We start from the raw sequence: 19,025 nt of genomic DNA on the forward strand, positions 1-19,025 counted from the left end.
ATAAAATTATGGTTTTAAAATAAAACCTTTGGGAAGCTTCCCAGTGTTGCACTCATTTTCTATAGACAATTATCAATTACTCTCAATTGAGTAGCACCTGGGTTGTTCGTCTAATACAGTGGAGTGCGGAAAACACAAAGATTTTATAATATATATATATATATATATATATATATATATATATATATATATATATATATATATATATATATATATATATTTATTTATTTATTTATTTATTTATATATATATATATATATATACATACACACGCTTTTGTTATTGCTTATTTTGTATTTAAATATGTATGTTAGATATACAACAATTTTTTGTACAACTCTACGGAACAACGTTGAGCTTTATAAATACATGAAAATAAATATTATTTGTATGTATATAGATATATACATTATATGGTATTTACACACTGGATAGTACACTTATGGGACTGGTTATCTAGAATGCTTTGGGGGTTTTCCAGATAAAGGGTCTTCCTGTAATTTGGATCTCCACACCATAAGTCTAATAAACAATCATTTAAAAATTAAAACAGATATAATTAATTCTTATTCAAGGCAAAGTGATTCTAATCTTAGCTGGGGGTCATGAACAAGGTATTGTTTTACAATTTCTACAGAGAAAAAGGAAATAATTTTAAGATCTAATAAACCATAATTCATTTGGATAACAAGTTTCTGGATACTGGATCCAATACCTGTATCCGAAAGCAACAAATGCAAGTTCCTGAACAAGTCCGGTGTAAGAGATAATTTCCCTTCTCTTTGACAAAGGGTAGCTGTAAATTTAATCCTTTGTCTCCAGTCTGCATTTTCGCAGAGCAGTAGATCTCATAAAACATTTTCTATTATCTTTGTAAATTCTTAATATATTTTATGTAGAGAAACTATAGCTGAATGTTTATTACCGTCATGTCAGTGAATAGTGATTATTGAATAAATGCATATTTTGATGGAACTCTTAATGTACCCTCATAACTAAGGATACTTACTTACATATGTATACAAGAATATATTTTAATAAATATAAAAGGACAATAGATCAGCCACAACTGGAAAGCCGGAGATTGGCCACAACTTCAACAACTTCTTATCTTCAATAACTTGGGAACTAACGGCTCTTAAAACAGTTGGCTTTTATTGCTGCAGCTTTAGAATAGGCTATTGTATATAATTTCAAAAAATTAACTTCCTACTATGCAGGAAGTCTGAAGAAGGTAACATGCCCTGTAGAAAGGAGGGTATTCCCATTGTTCATTATAAGTTGTTCATTATACGGTAAGTATTCCCTAAATTGGAAGTGTATAAAATGGAAGGGGATTATTTCTTTGGTAACAACCTTGAACAGGAAGGTAGATGTGCTGGCAGATATGAGCAAAGGAACTACTTGAAACCTTAACGTAAGCCATAGAACTTTTGGAAGTCAAGGAAAAATACCCCATCAATAAGGCTTTAGAAAGTGACATTCCAAAAATATTGTCCCCCCCCACACACACACACATACGGTTGGCACCTTTTCTGGAAAAAAATACCAGCCTTCCTATATATTTATCTTTTTTCCCTATTAATAACATTGGGATCAACCACCATTTTTAAAATACCGGCCAGGTGGCAACCCTACCCCCACATGGTACAAACACTTGCTGGTCCTTTTAGGCAGTGTGTAGGCTCTTCCATAAGCACAAAGCTGATTAAGTTTGTAATAATTTTGAGCCTATGACTAAGGACTAGATGAATCCAAAATGGGTCAGATTCTAACTAAACATTGACCTTCAGGTTGTGGCTTTCCTGTGTCCCAAGCAACTCAAAATCTGGAAGTGATGATTCAGTGAGAGCTGGGAAGCTACAGGTGGAATATCAGTGAACAATTACACTACAGACTAAAGCTGGCCATATACGCTAAAATTTGATGGCCAGCTTTAGTCTGTAGTATAATTGTTCACCGATATTCAACCTGTAGCTTCCCAGCTCTCACTCCGTTTTGTACGATTTTCGGGACGATTTTTAGTGGGATGGCGATCCGTTCAGTTGATCGGACAGGTTAGAAAATTTCTGTAGGCTACTGATAATATCTCTGCATGTATTGTCAATCTGAAGATATCAGTGGGAGACTGTCATCATCTTTTGTCGGACATAACTTTCGTACGATTGCTGTCAGGGGGCAGGATCTGTTTTTTTACTATTTTGTTTGATCTGAATGGTTAGTGGCAGGTCGGGAGATGGCACGGCACGATCATTCATCTGATATGAAATCTGCACGTCTATGGCCAGCTTAAGCCTGTTTGTGCCCTATATAGGGTAGCAGAGCTGGCCATTGAAGACACCGAGAAGTGAAGCCATGAGCACGAGAGCTAACTGGGAAAAATGTATACATTGGGGAAGCTGTATCAGTTGACCATGAATTTGACACAGAGCTTCAATTAACATCAAGATTTATCTCACTACTAAGTGTGTCCAGCTGATTTCTTGCACACTAGGCCAACAACAACTAAGTGGGTCTCAGTCAAATTTGGCTGGCTTGCATGAATATTTAGTTTTCAAATAAAATATATAAAAGACACACCAACTTATCTTCCACGTTCAGCTTATGAAGAGCATAAGAGTAATGAAGCTGTTTGGCTCTGGCATGGATATAATGTTATATGATATACAAAGTTAACATAAGTCATTGGGGACTAAAACACTGACACCAGTAGCATTAAGCATGCATACATTTTGAACTATTACAGAGCTTTCCCTGAAAAAACTACAACTGCAATCAGCATGCTGATTTAAAAGATAAAAGGCATGCCATCTACATAAAAAGAACACTTTCATATAAAATTATAAGGAATTGCTGCAATTATTTATTTAAAAAAAAAATGCCATTGATAGAGTAATGAAGCCAGCTGGGAACATACTTCCCACAATACTTTGCTCTATAATATAGTACGGTCTACACTGTCAATAGCCTTGGCAAAATGAAGAATAATTGCACCAGTTAACTATGCCCGCTCTTTTGCTCAGTTTGTGTAATTTTTCAAAGGGCTATCACAGAGTCGGGAACCAGACTGGACCTTGCGGAGAGCATCTGCATTATAATGCAAGCCACTTAATTGGAAATAAACACATTTTCAATTCCACAGTGGACACTTTTCTGAATATGGATGATTCTGGCAAGGCTCCAGAAAATTTCCATTGGGTAAAATGCAGTTAATTAAAGAGGTAATCGGTTTAGCAATAATGGGTGCAATGAGGTGAAGCAGCCCAGGCTTCTGACTGTCAGAGGAACATTGATTACCTAAGCATTAAGGTATCACGTTACTGGGAAGTCATCTGTGGCCATTCTGATGGGCTGATGTAGGGAAGATTGCAGCTTCTGTTAATACACTCTAGAAACAAAACACTCCCACAAGCAAATGTAATAAAAGTTGCAAAATCTGCAATGTACTAACCTTAACTAATTTGCAGATTACATTTATAGGTCACCTGCCTGAACTATTTGATTATTGTTGTGGGTTACTAATCAAATATGTGTGTAGATGGGGGGGTTCTGTTATGAGCAATCCTCTGCTACAGTGTTTAACTTAAAACATTTTGAACACTTACTTTCTATTTAAGATGGCAACAACCAATGCATACATATAGGAAGGTTCAAAATTCAGGATATTATATTTCTGCAAAATGGGTACCATACACAGATCTTGTGTCGTATTCTGCACTATTCTGTATAATCAATGGTGCAAAACAGGCAATAGATTAATAAATGGGAAACTCTGCCAAATGAACACACATGAGTGGGTAGAGATCATTTTCAGATTGAAAATGTTAAAAACTGCAGCAGCCATAAAATGTTAAAAACTGCAGCAGCCCAGGGTATGGCTGTACATCATCTTCTGTCTCCTAGGAATCCTTTGCAGCAGAGTGAAAAACTGAATTTTGTAGCAAAAAGCACTCTCTATTTACTGGACATGTGCACAAGGCCCAGAGCCATACAAGGATACATAAATATAGAAAAAACAAAAAACATGGTGGAACAACGTGGTGCTTCTTTGGCAGTACCCTGAACTGGTGCAGTTTTCAGCCAACAGGAGCACAGACCCAAGGTAGGAGAGAATAAGAAATGTGCACCCCAGTAATTTATTATTATATCTTTCCTTTTCCTTTAACATTGCTGTTATTTTGTTCACATGAGAGGACTAGATTTTATTTTTTCCACTCTCGCTGGTTAATAAAACACAGGGATTATGCAAATTTGAATGAACCATTGAAATACAGGTTAGATAAGTGTTTATCTAGGACTCCTCCCATAAAGCAAGATGGAGCATGGTTTTCCAAGAATGAAACCTAAAACTGTTATAGGACCAATAAACATACAAAAAACCTTTCAGGCATTAAACAATTCTTTCCAGAACCTGTACTACTTTAAACTGTATTATACATTGTTTTCAACATTTTTCTCAAAATGCTTTTGAACTGTCCATATGCATTGTTTAAGTAGGGTCTTGCATAATTTTGTAGTTTTATTTATCAAGCTAAAAAAAGCAAAGCCAGTTATATATAAAGACCGAGCTAGTCCTTAAATAAAGAATAACACATTCAATAATTGTTTGTATTTGAGCAAAGATGCTCCTAAAACCAGGGTCAAATTTCCTTTTTTGGCGCCCCTAGGCCGCCTGGGTCCTAGCGCCCGCCGGAAACGTGTACAGCCACACACCCCCTGTGAGCGCATGCGCCGGTCCCTAGTCTGCCAGGTCCTAGCACCCACAAATACCGCTCCCCTGTGCTCATCTACATGTGGTTGGGCGGCATGCCGTCCCTCAAAATTTGCCACCCTAGGCCCGGGCCTTTGTGGCCTCTCCGCTAATGCGGGCCTGCCTAACCCGTTAGCAATATTTTATTAAGCACTGCTGAACTGGTTGCCCACCACCAGTAAAAAGTATCTTAACACAATATTTATGATTTCAGCCTGCAGCTAGCAAATGGAGGTGTTCCACAATCATTAGGTTTAACAGATTTATGGATGGTTCACCATTAAGTTAACTTATGTTACAGAATGTCCAATTTCTAGCAACTTGGTATTCATATAAATTTCAATATAGTTGTTTAATTGCTGCTCTTCTGCCTCTTTCCATCTTTCAAATGGGGGGGGGGCACTGGACCTGGCAGCCAAAAAACTGTCCTGTGCCCTATACATGGACAACCTCAATCAGTTTTACCCCCTTTCTGAGTGCCAAAATGTTGTGTAATTATGTTGCAAAACAACCATTACCTAAGTGATTACATAACCTGAATGATTGCTTTGCTATTGATGATTTCAGCAGTACTATCCCCAGGTCACACACTTCAAACTCATTTTGTTTCAGCTCACATTCTTGGTATACACAGTACACCGTATATCCAGTTTTACTTAAAGGAACAGTAACGTCAAAAAATAAGTGTTTTAAAGTAATAAAAATATAATGCAGTGTTGCCCTGCACTGGTAAAACTGGTGTGCTTGCTTAAGAAACACTACTGTTTATATAAATAAGCTGCTGTGTAGCAATGGGGGCAGCCATTCAAAGGAGAAAAGGCTCAGGTTACACAGCAGATCGCAAATAAGCTCTGTCTGTCAAATGGTGTTATCTGTTATCCATCAGTTAACCTGTGCCATATAGCCGTTTTTCAATTTCCGCCATTGCTCCACAGCAGCTTGTAGTGTTTCTGAAGCAAACAGATCAGTTTTACCAGTGCAGGGCAACACTACATGATATTTCCATTACTTTAAAACACTTACATTTTTTGGTGTTACTGTTCCTTTAAATATATTTTAGGCACCTTGCAAGATATGAACAGCAAGTACAGCTTTTAATTTCACCAGAAGCTGAACAAAGTATATTCGTTATAAACCTGAAAGCAGCAAAACATCTGGCTTCAACTTGTCCTAGAGAGCAAAGAACTGACCACTTATTGGAAATGTTTTATCTAGGATCACAGGCTGGATATCCCACAGTGACAAGAAGGAACTTTATCACCCAGAAGCTGATTACTACAGCTCAAACAATTTGTTTTACTATAAACATCTTCTGTAAGCCTGAGTCCACACAGAGGGGAATAAAAAGCACACCAGATTGATCTGCAGAATTAAAGTGCAGAGCAACCTGACATGAAGCCACAATTTTAAATCTGAATGTTTTTCAGTCCTCAGGGCAAAACTCTTTATGAACCCAAATGCTTTGCAAGCTGAAGGGATAAGGACTTCTTGTTATAGTATAAAGGAAATTTACCCAGCAATTCTTTTAGTATGATATAACAATGCCAGTTTAAGGTAACTATTAAACCAAGTTGAAAAACTATCCAGTGTAGGATTTAAAAGTTTGTCCAGTGTCATTAATAGCACCATAGTTAGGAGTGCACACAATGATGCTTGCTTGTGTTCAACAATGCTGCTCATATTTTATAATAGAAGAGGAATTAGTGGGAACGGTCTTGCTGTCTAGGTGCATGGCCCACTGACATTACATGTGAAATGAAGCAAGAATTGTAGATTGGCCAGAGAGAAGGGTAACAAAAAATATATATCTAGCCTTATAATCAGCTTTCCAGTTGCAAAGTTCCACATTTTACTTGAGGACAAACTACACTGTGTAGTTTTCTGCTAATGCAATTTGAATGCCCTCCTACAGAAGGATATTCATCATATGCTATGCTCGCTTGACTTCTCGGTCACTGATGAAACAGTTTAATACCATAAGTTTTTATATAATGCAGGCAACCAGAGCAAAGCCAAGATTACACAGTGGAACACATTAATGGGAACACCGACAGGTTTTTAAAGATTTACAGTCAGCAATGCAAATTGTTGAGCAGCAAGCACTACAAATATGCTTATAGTGGGGCTTTGGCCTTTCTTGGGCATGGTACCAAAGGCTAATTTTAGTGGCAGATTGTCTATATTCTTTCCACCAAAAATGACAAGGATATTGTAATTAATCTGCATGAAAAATTATGTGGTCAGCAACTACTTTAAGTGAATATCATGTGCTTTTCAACTAACCTGTAACACAGTCATTAGCAGGTAGCTTGCTGAAATATGTGATGTTCTCTCAATAATTCAAGGGTAAACTAAGGAAACACATACTTACCCATATATCTTGCCTACCACAGAGACAGATGCTAAACCCATGTTACCATATGAATCCACTAGGCCAACTGCTATTAACAGATTCCCACCTACAACTCTTCCTCCATTTGATGGAGGTTTGATGTTTAAAGGCTTGGAATTTATCTATGTAAGGCTAAGCAATGATTGTCCAAAAATCCCATTATCCTTACTTTAAAAGCTTTCCTAGTGGCATAACTCGACTGCAAAGCTTCATAAAGGAGACTGAATTTCAACATAAGGAAAACAATGTACATATAAGAAAAAAAACGATTACCTTATTACTAAAAAATACACACAACCCTATCAAATTTGAAGTAATGCATTAATCTTTGGAATATTGATTAGAAGTCTCAGCAACAACCCAATACATTGGCCGCAGTAATGTAAAACTGATTGCATAGTTGAAAGCATTGATTATTTTGTAAGATTTTCTTTTATTAAGGGAGTCCATTTCAACAGCACTAGACCTACAGTTCGGAAAATAAAAACAATTGACTTTTCAGTGACAGACTGAGCCCTTATAATTATAGGACCACACTAAACTAATGAGATTGTAGCTTATTAAATCTATGACTGACAACCTTTCAAAGCTAGATATTTTTATACTATAGCTGAATGTTACATAATAAAAGAACAGTCTGAAGCCAGCAGTGTGAGCTTGCAGGTCTGGGAGAGCGGAAGGGAGCGACCTGAAGATATTTTGTGGTAACTGGCCCAAACCTACACTCGGGTCACGGGCCGGCCCACACATCACTAATATACAGACCCTAATAAATTCAACTTTCCAGTTCTTGCAACAGTGAGGTGCTGCAGCGGTATTTTTCTAGTAGCTTCCTTGCTTAAAGCTGGCCATAGATGTTGAGATTTTTAAAAGATCCGATCCTCATCGTGAGACCACTATTTTCTCGGAACAAACGTACGAATTGACCATACACTAAAAAGACCAATTTGCCAGGAAAACAAAGGGGAGCTGCCTGCTTGGCCCTGCAAACATAGATAGATTGCACTGGTACCGACAAAGATTTTTTTGACCTGGCCATTCAATTTGCTGACAGATGTCGGCCGAAAAATCGTAAGATGTACGATCGTTCGAACCCCACTAACCGCACGATAATTTCGAAGGATTGGTCGGATATCCCTAAAATCGGTCGTTCGGCAAGAAGAATCGTTGCGTCTATGGGGAGCTTTAGGTAAACTATAGCAGATGTAGTTCATGTATTTAAATGCAACAATGGATTACTCCATTCATTTATCTAACTTGATAATTTATAATGCATAATTAGTGTCATTCAAACAATGAAAAGCTGTTGCTGGTACCCCACAGACAAGTACAAAAGCCCAAAGGTTTACACAATTTCTCACCTTGGGCCTTACCTGTGAAGCACTTACAAACAGGTGATTCTTGCTCTTTGCACCTTGTGACAATTAAAAATCCAACACAAATGTGGGGCCTATTTAACATGATGAGAACATCCTCACTGGTGATGTTGCCCATAGCATCCATTCAGTAATTGGATTTCAACAGTCAAGTTGGAAAAAAGTAAACATCTGATTGGTTGCTATGGGCATCATCAAAGGTGATGTTTGTCTCAAATGTTTTACACAGCATGATAAATAGGCCCCAAAAGTATAAAGCAAAGGACTCGGACTGCAGACCCCTGCAGGCATTAAATACAGGGCTATCTAGTGCCTTGTGTCTTTGCTCTAGCTAACTTACACAATTGAATGACATTCGAGCAATAGAGTATCTGAGGGGGCAGATCTCTTCATTATGGCTAGCAAAGTGCACAAATATATTCTAAAAATTACCCCATGTAATCCCTTATGTTTTATCCGAGGGGTTGCACACAGCAAAATCTACTACTGGCAGCCTAAAAGCTCAGAAGTAAATGACATCTGGTTAATTCCTCACTTTTGAAAGAGAGTCTTATAAATACAGTGTAGGTAAGTGGTATTGTTTCTGCCATCTACTGGCAGCAAATTATATTTGCTAACAGTTCCAAATGCTAACAATACAACCCAAAACTATTCTGGAATCCAACAACAACTCTTATGTATGTTAAAAAACAATGCTCTGCTTGGCATGCAAATACAACTTTGAGCCACATAACAAATCCGTTATATAATTCCATAGGCATTTTGAAAGAACTGTGATAGTTCAAAGGGGACTTGTCACCCTATGAAATAATTCCAAATCTTATTTCATTATGTTACTCAAGCATAATAAACTTCACTTATACTATATACAGGATTTAAAATCTTGTTTCTTTTTAGACTTGGAATTCACAATGGACACCTGATGGCCATGTCCATGCACTACACAATGAGGTGGTGATCAGGGAGGGGAAATGTGAGGAATGCAGTGACATCTAATAAGTGCTGAATGGAAAGTGAAAGTAAATTCTAGCCCCGCCTCTATGCCTAAGGCATAGAGGAGGGGCAGATAATATCTGAGAGCTGAGACTTTTAAACAAGTTTAACACACATATGAATGTTTTAATTAATAAAAAAGTTTTTTTATGCTTAATTTAAACAGGAATTTTATTCTACATCTTTGTGTGTCTGGGTGACGGGTCCCCTTTAAATAGGTTTAAGTGATGAACAATGTTTGGTTAAACATACCTTTTTCCCAATAAGCTTCTTCCGGAGAAATTCCCTGGCCTCAAACATGTATGGAATGTCATAAAGAGGACGAAGTTTCTTGTTCTTATCCTGCTGAAAAATAAACACATCCAAGGATAAGTTCAATAAATATCCATCAATGAAATACACTTTTAATGTAGCGCTGTTCAAACTATGACAAGAAATTCAGAAATATGCAACGGTCTCAACAGTTAAGCTGCCATTATAGTAATTATGAGCACGAGGCAAAATTAGGTGTGGGTCACAAAGAAGAGGACTCGGTTAGCAAGACCATAAAAGTACATAAGTAATACAAAAAGAGGACCACACACTCTTGTAGGTAACAAAACTGAGTAAAGCATTTAATTGCATCATAGGCATAGGTGTCTCAAACCACAACAATCAAAACATGTTGGGCTATTCACTTAACGTTAATAATTCACTATTTTCATTGACAGGATGTTGTAGTTCTCTTTATATATCACTTATAGTTTGAGAAACATACAGACATTGGGCATTTCATCAGAGGACATCCTCCTCCTGTCCTCTGATGAAGAGCCCAATGGTGTTTAACGCATCAGGAAGGAGTGTCTGACAAGGGGTAGGTTGACTCTTGGATCAAGATAAAAGAAAGGAAACAACCGGATCTAACAACAAGTATGGTGGTGGCATCTCCCCTAGCAAGAAACTCTCTAGGACTGGTACAAAATAAATCCAATTTGGCAAAACAGTGCCAGACAAGATTCTTTATGACCAAGGGGGATGAAAATACAATTTATTAATATCTGCAGATTACGTCAACTGTTAATAAGGAGTCAAAATTTCAGTGAGCCTGATGATTTCAGCGAGAGAATTTAAATAAACCTGCAAATCACCTGGGTACTAAATGAACCTGCAGAAAAGATCCATCCAAAGTATACAGCCATGCGCTATATGAACTATGTATGATTTAGACACGCAGAACAGTTTCCATGCCAACTGTTGTCCAAGTTTCAGACAATGAAACAAGCAGTTGGTTTATGATTTGAGAGGTTTAAGAACAAAATTGAAATGAGCATCGATAAAAAAAAAAAAGTTTTGAAAAGTCACACTTTACTGCAACAAAACAAGCTGCTTCTGCTGTATATGGGTAACTTTCGGCAATGTATCAACTACTAACATTTCATTTCCTGCATGCTCATTAGCCATGGGGTGACAAACTTGTGTTGAAATGGCAAATAAAATAGCTGCCAAATGAAAAACGGTGTGTGCTTACATGTATTTTGATTTAAAATGAATGAATTGATCTTCACTGAGCCACGCAGCCTACTGCACAAAGGCTAATGCAACTACTATTATTTATATGTAACTCCTGGCAAGCCATGCTTAATTCAAGGCAGGAACTTTAACCCTTTCCAGTAAGGGCTGGTACATGATGCCAACTTGTTTTCCTTAACTTGCTTGTAAATCTAAGATTCGAACTTTCAGAATGATACTTAAATAAAAACCACAATAGCTTTAAAGATAGCGACAAAACCCGCGGGACATTTAAAGAAAAATAAAGAATGAGAGGATACCATTGCATCAGTAAAAGACAGCATTACAAGCTGGCCAGTCGCCAGTAACACAAAACAGCATCTAATGGAATTTAAAGGCATGATGTTCTTGCATTTTAACATGTATTTTCTAGCTCAACACTCACAAATCCCGTTTTGTTTTTGTTTCCTTTTGACCATGCTTAACACAGGGGTTTGTTCTGGTGCCAAAACACTAGAAGGCACAAAATGAAGAGGCAAATAAAACAACTGCTGAGACAAAAGCCTAAAATGTTGTTTTCCAGACAATAGGAACTGCATGAAATTGAATTAATCCTAAATAGTTGAGTTTATGTGTTACAAAAGGATTCATTTATATAGGCTTGCAAGACATACCATGGAAAAGAAACAACTTGCTACATCATGGAAACTCTTAAATACACACACTTAATTCACTCGCCTGCAGATCAAGCTACAGCAGCCAAAGGTTTAGCAATTGTGGTATAAATGCAGCAATGCTATTGCAATATAAATTGCTTTTGTTGTCAGAAATTGGAGGGCGTACCTCCTCATTGTCATAACAAGCATAAGTGGGATTTTGCACTGATAAAGCACTCACTGTATGTTCTGTGTTAAGAAGATATAAACAAAAATACATTTGCATCCCTTGCAGATTAAACGTCCTTGTTTCAATGAGTTTACAAAGATTAGTGTTATATATATAAAAAAAAAAATTGGGTCAGCATTTCTTGCTATCATTAACATAATTACAGGAATAGAAAGTTGGCATGAAATAAGCCCTTATGGGATCTTTAAAATATTTCTCTTAATTTAGAAAGCTGGCAGCTAAAGGGGGTAAGCTTGTCCACACCAGCACACTTTTAGCTGAAGAGACATTTTCTTAGAAAACACTTGCCTTGTTTTCAGTACAATACCCTAAGCAAAGGTTTGAGGAGTCATTAGTTTGAATGGGATGATACAGACGGCAACTGAAGTGGTTTTAAGGATCCACAATGCTCCCAAGCCTCACAATGAAGATTAGTACTGCCATATGTATGCTCTAGTTATTATGCCTGGGATAATGCTGCAGCTTGAGCAGAGCGAGGACTAATACAAATCTACACAACACTCATGTAGAGCTGAAAGCAAATGTGTTTCTTTGCACTTTAAAATGTTCAAATTCTGCTGGGATGTTCAACTATGGGGAATTAAACCTTGATGTCTCCATTTTTTTATCTACAGCTATGATTTAGATGGCTGAAGATGCTAGAAAGTTTAAATGGGTGGTTCACCTTCAAGTTAACTTTTATTATGTTAAAGAATGGCCAATTCTAAGAAACTTTTCAATTGGTCTTCATTTCTTCTTCTTTTCTTTTTTTATAGTTTTTGAAATATTTGCCTTTATCTTCCCACTCTTTTCAGCTTTCAAATGGGGGGTCACTGACCCTATCTAAAAACAAATGCTCTGCAAGGCTACACATTTATTGTTATTGCTACTTTTTATTACTCATCTTCTTATTCAGCCCCTCTCTTATTCATATTCCATTCTCATATTCAAATCAGTGCATGGTTGTTAGGGTAATTTAGACTCTAGCAACCAGATTGCCAAAAATGCAAACTGGAGAGCTGCTGAAGAAAAAGCTAAATAACTCAAAAACCCCAAATAAAAAAAAAAAAATTTGCAAATAGTCTCAGACTATCGCACTCTATATCATTCTAAAAGTCAACTCAAAGATGACAAACATACTTCTGTGCTGGCATGCACAGTACAATAGAAATTATCACTAATATGTACTGAACCAAGAGCTACAATCTCTCTGAAGGTCAGGACTGTATTAAGATCCAAGCAATTAGTGGGATGTTGGGAATTATTAACGGCATGCTATGTGATGGATAGCTCCGAAGAACAACTTCTCGATAAGACCACAACACACTTTGTGGTACCCATAGATGACCTAATCTGGTCAGTTTGGCTGCTAGCAATTTAACTGCCTGAACCCTGGCTCATTTATGGGTGCCAAAGGGTAAAGCCTTCAATCCCACTGCATTGCAATTAGCTGGTGTAGACAGGAAATCTGCAAATACTAATCCACAGTGCATGTATAAGGCATCAGTAAAGTGAGCCTTTTGGACACTTTTGGGACTACTGTCCAGACAAACATTAGTGCTATTATAGTCAAATTAGTCAATATCTGACCATTTAATTTAAGGGTCCATCTGACAATGCCAAAGTTGTCACCGGTGGGTATATCAAAATACCCAATATCGATTTGGTAAATGATGCACTATGCCTTATTTTGTACTTCATTTCATGGCAGATTGCACAAAGATTTAAGTCAAGTCTTTAAACATGGGGTTCCCTCTAAGTTTTTAAAGCTGCACATGGGAAAATCTTACAACATTCACAAAATCTGATCACTGATAGAAAAATTGTATTTACACAAGAGAAGAAGAAACTGACAAAATTAGATTAGATGTTTTCAGGCTATATGAATACAAGCTTCTTCATTTTTGATTCAATATTTGTTCATGTCCCGTTAACACTCTAAGGCTACAAAAAAAAGAAGAAAAAACAAGTGTCTAGTAGTAGTAATTCACCTCCATATCTCACCCTTTTTAAATCGATCAGGGTGATTGTGCCTGGGAGTGAAAGGGCAAATCCAGAACAACTCAAAAAGATGCTACATTTTCTTACAATAGGAATGTGTCACTGGGTTAAGGTGATTTTTGTCTGCTCTAAGCCTCTTATTTAATACACAAAGCCTGCATTCACATGGGCAATATGGGGGTAAAGTAATGACTCATTTCAATCTCCGAGAGTTCATGTTATCTTCCATCCAAGGTCATATGATTGAGCAGACTGTAGGTACAACAGCTCCAGAAAGTCTTGCTTGTGCTGTCAAGCTTTACAGTAAAATTTAAAATGACATTACCAAAATAAACATTTTCCTGAAATTTGGGGAATAGAAAATGGAAAAATTGCACTATGATTTGACCTAGTAACGCAGTGGCCTTATTGCTACTGCATTTTGAAGTGTTGCGGTGAATGTGCTCAACCATCTCATCTCTCAAACTGCAGTGTAGCAGAACTCCTTATATTCCCTTTGTCCCTGGAAGTAATTAGTACTAATTATGTCACTGGTTTTAGTTCTCCATAGCATTATCATCACCCTTACACATGCTGTCTGACAGCCTTGCATGAACTTGGGCCACAGGGAAAAAAGAACTGCAGACAAAGCAGCTTACCGTGGCCTATTTTATAATAGAAGATGCACTTTTTGCTTCAGTCTGCAATTGTTTGAAGTCCTTTGGTAGCGTGCAGTGAACGCCTGATTTCTCAGTGCTTACCGGCAAGTAAACAATGCTATTTTCCAAAAGCACTTATAATGGATTCATTGCATTTCTGCCACCAAAAGAACATTGGAGAACACAAATACATTGGTTTCTCTCTGTGAGAAGGAGAATTATCTGCAGGTATCTCTGCTTACTGCTTTGTGCTAAACAGAGGAAATATTTGCTTCATAACTATGAAAGTGATCTACATCCAACACAGAATAGCTTATAAAGTACTTTTCTTCTAGTGCATGCAAAGTCTTGCTTAGTAGCCAAGGCAGTCAAATGAAGTACTAAACATGATTTGGCAGCAAAAGAGACGCTTATTCCACCATAAGTTCCCTTCAATCGGCCCTACATTCACATTCTAGCTGTCCAGAAAAGTATGATTAGTATTGTCTTCAGGTACAAATATATATATATATTCCAATGTTCAAATTACAGTATATCTTTACATTCTATGCATGAAAATACAACCAAGATCCACACACACACAGGACATTAGTGAGATATTGGAAAAATGGAGGCGTCGAACTGTATGGAGGCTTATCAATGCTAAAAATATAAAATACATAAGTAGAAAGCCACAAAAATGAAATTGATCAACAGAAAATGTATGTATAGAATAGTGTATAGTACTAAGCAGGTTAAACAGACACAGGGCATTTTTCGGAATTATAAATAAATCTCCAGCAGCCAAGCTAGTACCAGTATAGAATCCCATATCTAGAAGTCCATTATCGAAAAAGCTCCAAATCACAATATATTTTTCTCTGCAATAATATCGATGGCAACTGAGCTGCATGAATCCATATTCCACTGGGTTTATTTAAGGTTAAAATTATTTTAGAACACAAGGTATAGTGATCTACCCCTTATCCAGAAAACCCCAGGTCCCAAGCATTCTGAATAATAGATCCTGTAACTGTATTGGCTATTGAAGATATCTGATCTGCTGTGCTGCGGTATTCCTGCTTAATGGAATGTAAATGGAAAAAAGGACCTATGCGCGCCTTTATATCAAAAAAAAATTCATATGCATTCATAAAGCAGGTTTGACCTAGACTGTTCAATAAAATGAGCCCACATTATTCCTAGGGGTGACTGCACATCGTAGCATTAATATAAGTCTGCCTGTCAGGAGGCTTGCCAGCAAGCAGCAATATCTTGAAGAGCCTGGCAGGGCAGAGAGGTGATCTTGTTTTCTGGAGTTGTTCAGATAGTGCTAATCTATACAGATATTAAACTGACAGCCTGCTGACTGACACACTTTGATAAACTACTTAAACGATGGGACGCTCTGAAGGAAGATCCCCTCTCATACATATCAAAGCGAGCAAAACAATATCTCGTTACTTCTTGCGGCTTGGATCTTGTACAGAGATTCAGTGACAATAACTTCTCGCCGAGCTGCAGAAATGCGGAAGCTGCAAGTCTCTCAGCGAAGGAAAAGCAAGGAGGGGCTGTCCTAATGTAGCTATAGTGCACTTGCATAGACTACGAAGTAGACCGCTCCAGCTTTGCCGCAAAATCTCTCGACCCCTTTATATCAGTGCTGTTGTGCAGGAGTGCAGGTCTGGATAAAGTTGCGAGATGCACCTCCGATAAAAAATGTTCTTCCTTTTGTTATTTGGATATTAAAAAAGATTACATAAAAGCATGTAGACACATCATTGCCCGACGCGTTTCGGACTAAACTAGTCCTTAATCATAGTCTAAATGATGTACAATTCAAACAGCATTTAAATACACAATGATGAAACACGATGAGAACAAAGGCATTCATACTCTAGTACTCCCTCTAAAGAACACATTTAAAGGGAAAGGAAAGCAGCAATAGATACATATATCCCATTTGTGGAGAATATTTAATTCAAAACCATCTATATCAAAAATTTGGTAATAATATAGTGCACTTGCAGCTGATTTGACAGCAAAACAGTGTAAAAAGGATAAATAAAAATTTACATGCTCAGTAAACAGTGTTCTTGTCCATTTTGGAAACTACATTTGTAACTGAAAACAGTAGTAACATTTTAGTTCATGAAGATCTTACACTTAAAATTACTTTTTCCACATAACTTGTGGAGTTAAAATTACTTTTTCCACATAACTTGTGGAGTTAAAATTTCAGTCTGAGGAAATTTTTAACAAAAGCTTAACACAGCTTGGTTTCTACTTTTACTGACCATAGCATCTATGTATCATGAATAAAAAAGTATTAAGTAAATAATTAAAACCAAACCCCTCAATGCGTTATTTCTGGTTTTTGACAAAATCAAATCTGGGATGGATATGTCCACTTATACACAGGGTCCAACAGAGTTGATCTGATCTTTGGCCATAGGGTCAACAATCAGATCATACACTGGGACCAATGGAGGCCTATCAGTCAAGGACTACATCTTGCCTACAGCCCCTGTCAGAGGGGGCTTTCATACCAGCCAGATATTGGTTGAGTAAACCAATCAGAGGGCCCCATACATTGACCAATTAAGATGCCAACTTAGTCTGGAGGAAGGGAGTCTGCAGTTTTTATCAGCTTGTGTATACCTCAAGTGAATTTACTTGTGGGGGGCTCCCAAGGAAGAAAAAAACCTGCACTCTCAACCCTTACAAATCCTTGGAGAAGCAATATGTGACCTAGCATCCACTGACAGAAGATCCCAATCCACCTCTCATTTAGTCAACAAGACTTAGGGGTATGGCACAAGTGACATTTTGTCCATGGTAACAAGCAGTCTGCCTGTTATTGCTGCTGACAGCAGTGAATGAAAAGTGGCGTATTGGATGCATACTAAGTGGTAACCTCGACACCAAAATTCTCATTTGAGACATTTTGCTGTAAACGTATTAAACATCAGTGATAATGGCAGTCAAAAAGGTTTTTCTGAAAAAAAACAAGTAACTCACAAAAGAAAAAAGTAAAAATACAAGGGTGAAATAGACTTATAATCACTCTTGGATTATATGAGCCATGCAAGACTGGAATGCGTTATCTGCACACTAAATATTCCCATCTTCAGAGGTCACTGGAGATCTTCAGAATGAAGCTCATGACAAAGTGTACACAAGCTGCCTGAGGGACACATATTGCCCTAGATGTCCACACATCAGAGCGTGACTGACAGCTACAGACAAATTAAGGGGGCCGAGGGGAGGGTGAATGTCCTTCTAAGCAACTCTTTCTTCTCTGCCACGTGGGAAGGTGTTAACCATATGTCCACAGCACATACAATCTGTCCTGTATCTGAGCAGCATTTGGGAATTTCAGAATACAAGGCGACATTTTCATTCAAGCCTATGATCATCCTGTGGGGACATTTCTCTACACGAGATCCTCCAATAATATTATATAGTAAAAACTATTCACATTGCTTTTTACAATTCAACTTCAGTATATTTTATTTACTTGTGCTGTCTTGTGAATTTGATGTCATCAGTTCTGTCTGGCTAAACAAGCAGCAAGGACTTTTGTAATTGATACATGTACATGGCTACTTTCATTTGGATATTCAGAGCCTTCAGCAAGTACCATTTAAATTACATAGTCCACTTTCAGACGAATAAAGGAAAAATACAAGAATAATTCAGTACAGTTAAGTTAATCCGCAGGCTTGCATATGTCTGGATGGTGTGAATTGTAAATGTATTTGGGCATGGTCTACATCTACAGGAACTTTTCAGATAGTTTCAGATGTTTAAAAAGAACATGAAAGAACTAGCTACAGCTAGGGTTGCCACCTGGCCAGTATTTTAGAGGCCTGGCCAGTAAAAATGATGCTTATGCGGAACTACAAAAAAAAAGTACAAGGAGCATCTTTGGAAACAAAAATAGGGGTACAGAGCATCTTTGCACTGTAAAATAGGGGTACAAAAAGGCAGATACCTATGTGTTAAGATTAAAATACTACTCAAACACTTGGGGACATTATTTGGTGAAGATATGTTGTGAGCTATCTAGCAAAGCAATGGCTTTCCACAGCACCTTATCTTCTGAATGAGCTAGAAGGAGAAATGGGCACCTGTGCAGTTAAGCACTGTATTTCAGGAGGTAGCACTTGTCTACCATGTTTTGTTGCAGCAACAAAATGCCAGAAAATTATTTGCTATTGAATGTGTGGAGAATCGCTGCAGGTAAAAAACTGCATTGACATGAATAGGTCCATCTTCAGTGGGATGCTACCCTATGTGATAACTCCTTTCCCCCATTTGCCGTGGACACCCATGGCATCAAACACTTTTTTCTAAGAGGAATTGGTGTCATTACAAAGTTGGTCTCTGAAAAAAGCCTCACTTGGAGCTCAGAAATTGTAATAAGCCCCCACGATCAATAAAATTAGCAAAATAAGTAGGAACTGAAAGAGGGATGCAAACTGAGACTTTTTCAGTAACCAAATTTCCCTTTTAAGCCT

At 37.5% G+C, this 19,025-nt stretch overlaps 1 protein-coding gene across 2 annotated transcripts in view; it reads right to left on the reverse strand.

The window, feature by feature from the left end:
* snd1.L (staphylococcal nuclease and tudor domain containing protein 1 L homeolog) overlaps positions 1–19,025 on the reverse strand; it is a 378,593-nt gene that overhangs the window by 273,299 nt on the left and 86,269 nt on the right. The window contains exon 11 of one of the 2 annotated variants that reach the window (XM_018250711.2): positions 9,764–9,856. In XM_018250711.2, coding sequence (XP_018106200.1) covers positions 9,764–9,856 — 93 coding nt within the window. 2 annotated transcript variants of the gene reach the window in all.

The sequence above is a fragment of the Xenopus laevis genome, chromosome 3L, assembly GCF_017654675.1.
Source record: "Xenopus laevis strain J_2021 chromosome 3L, Xenopus_laevis_v10.1, whole genome shotgun sequence".
NCBI lineage: Eukaryota > Metazoa > Chordata > Amphibia > Anura > Pipidae > Xenopus > Xenopus laevis.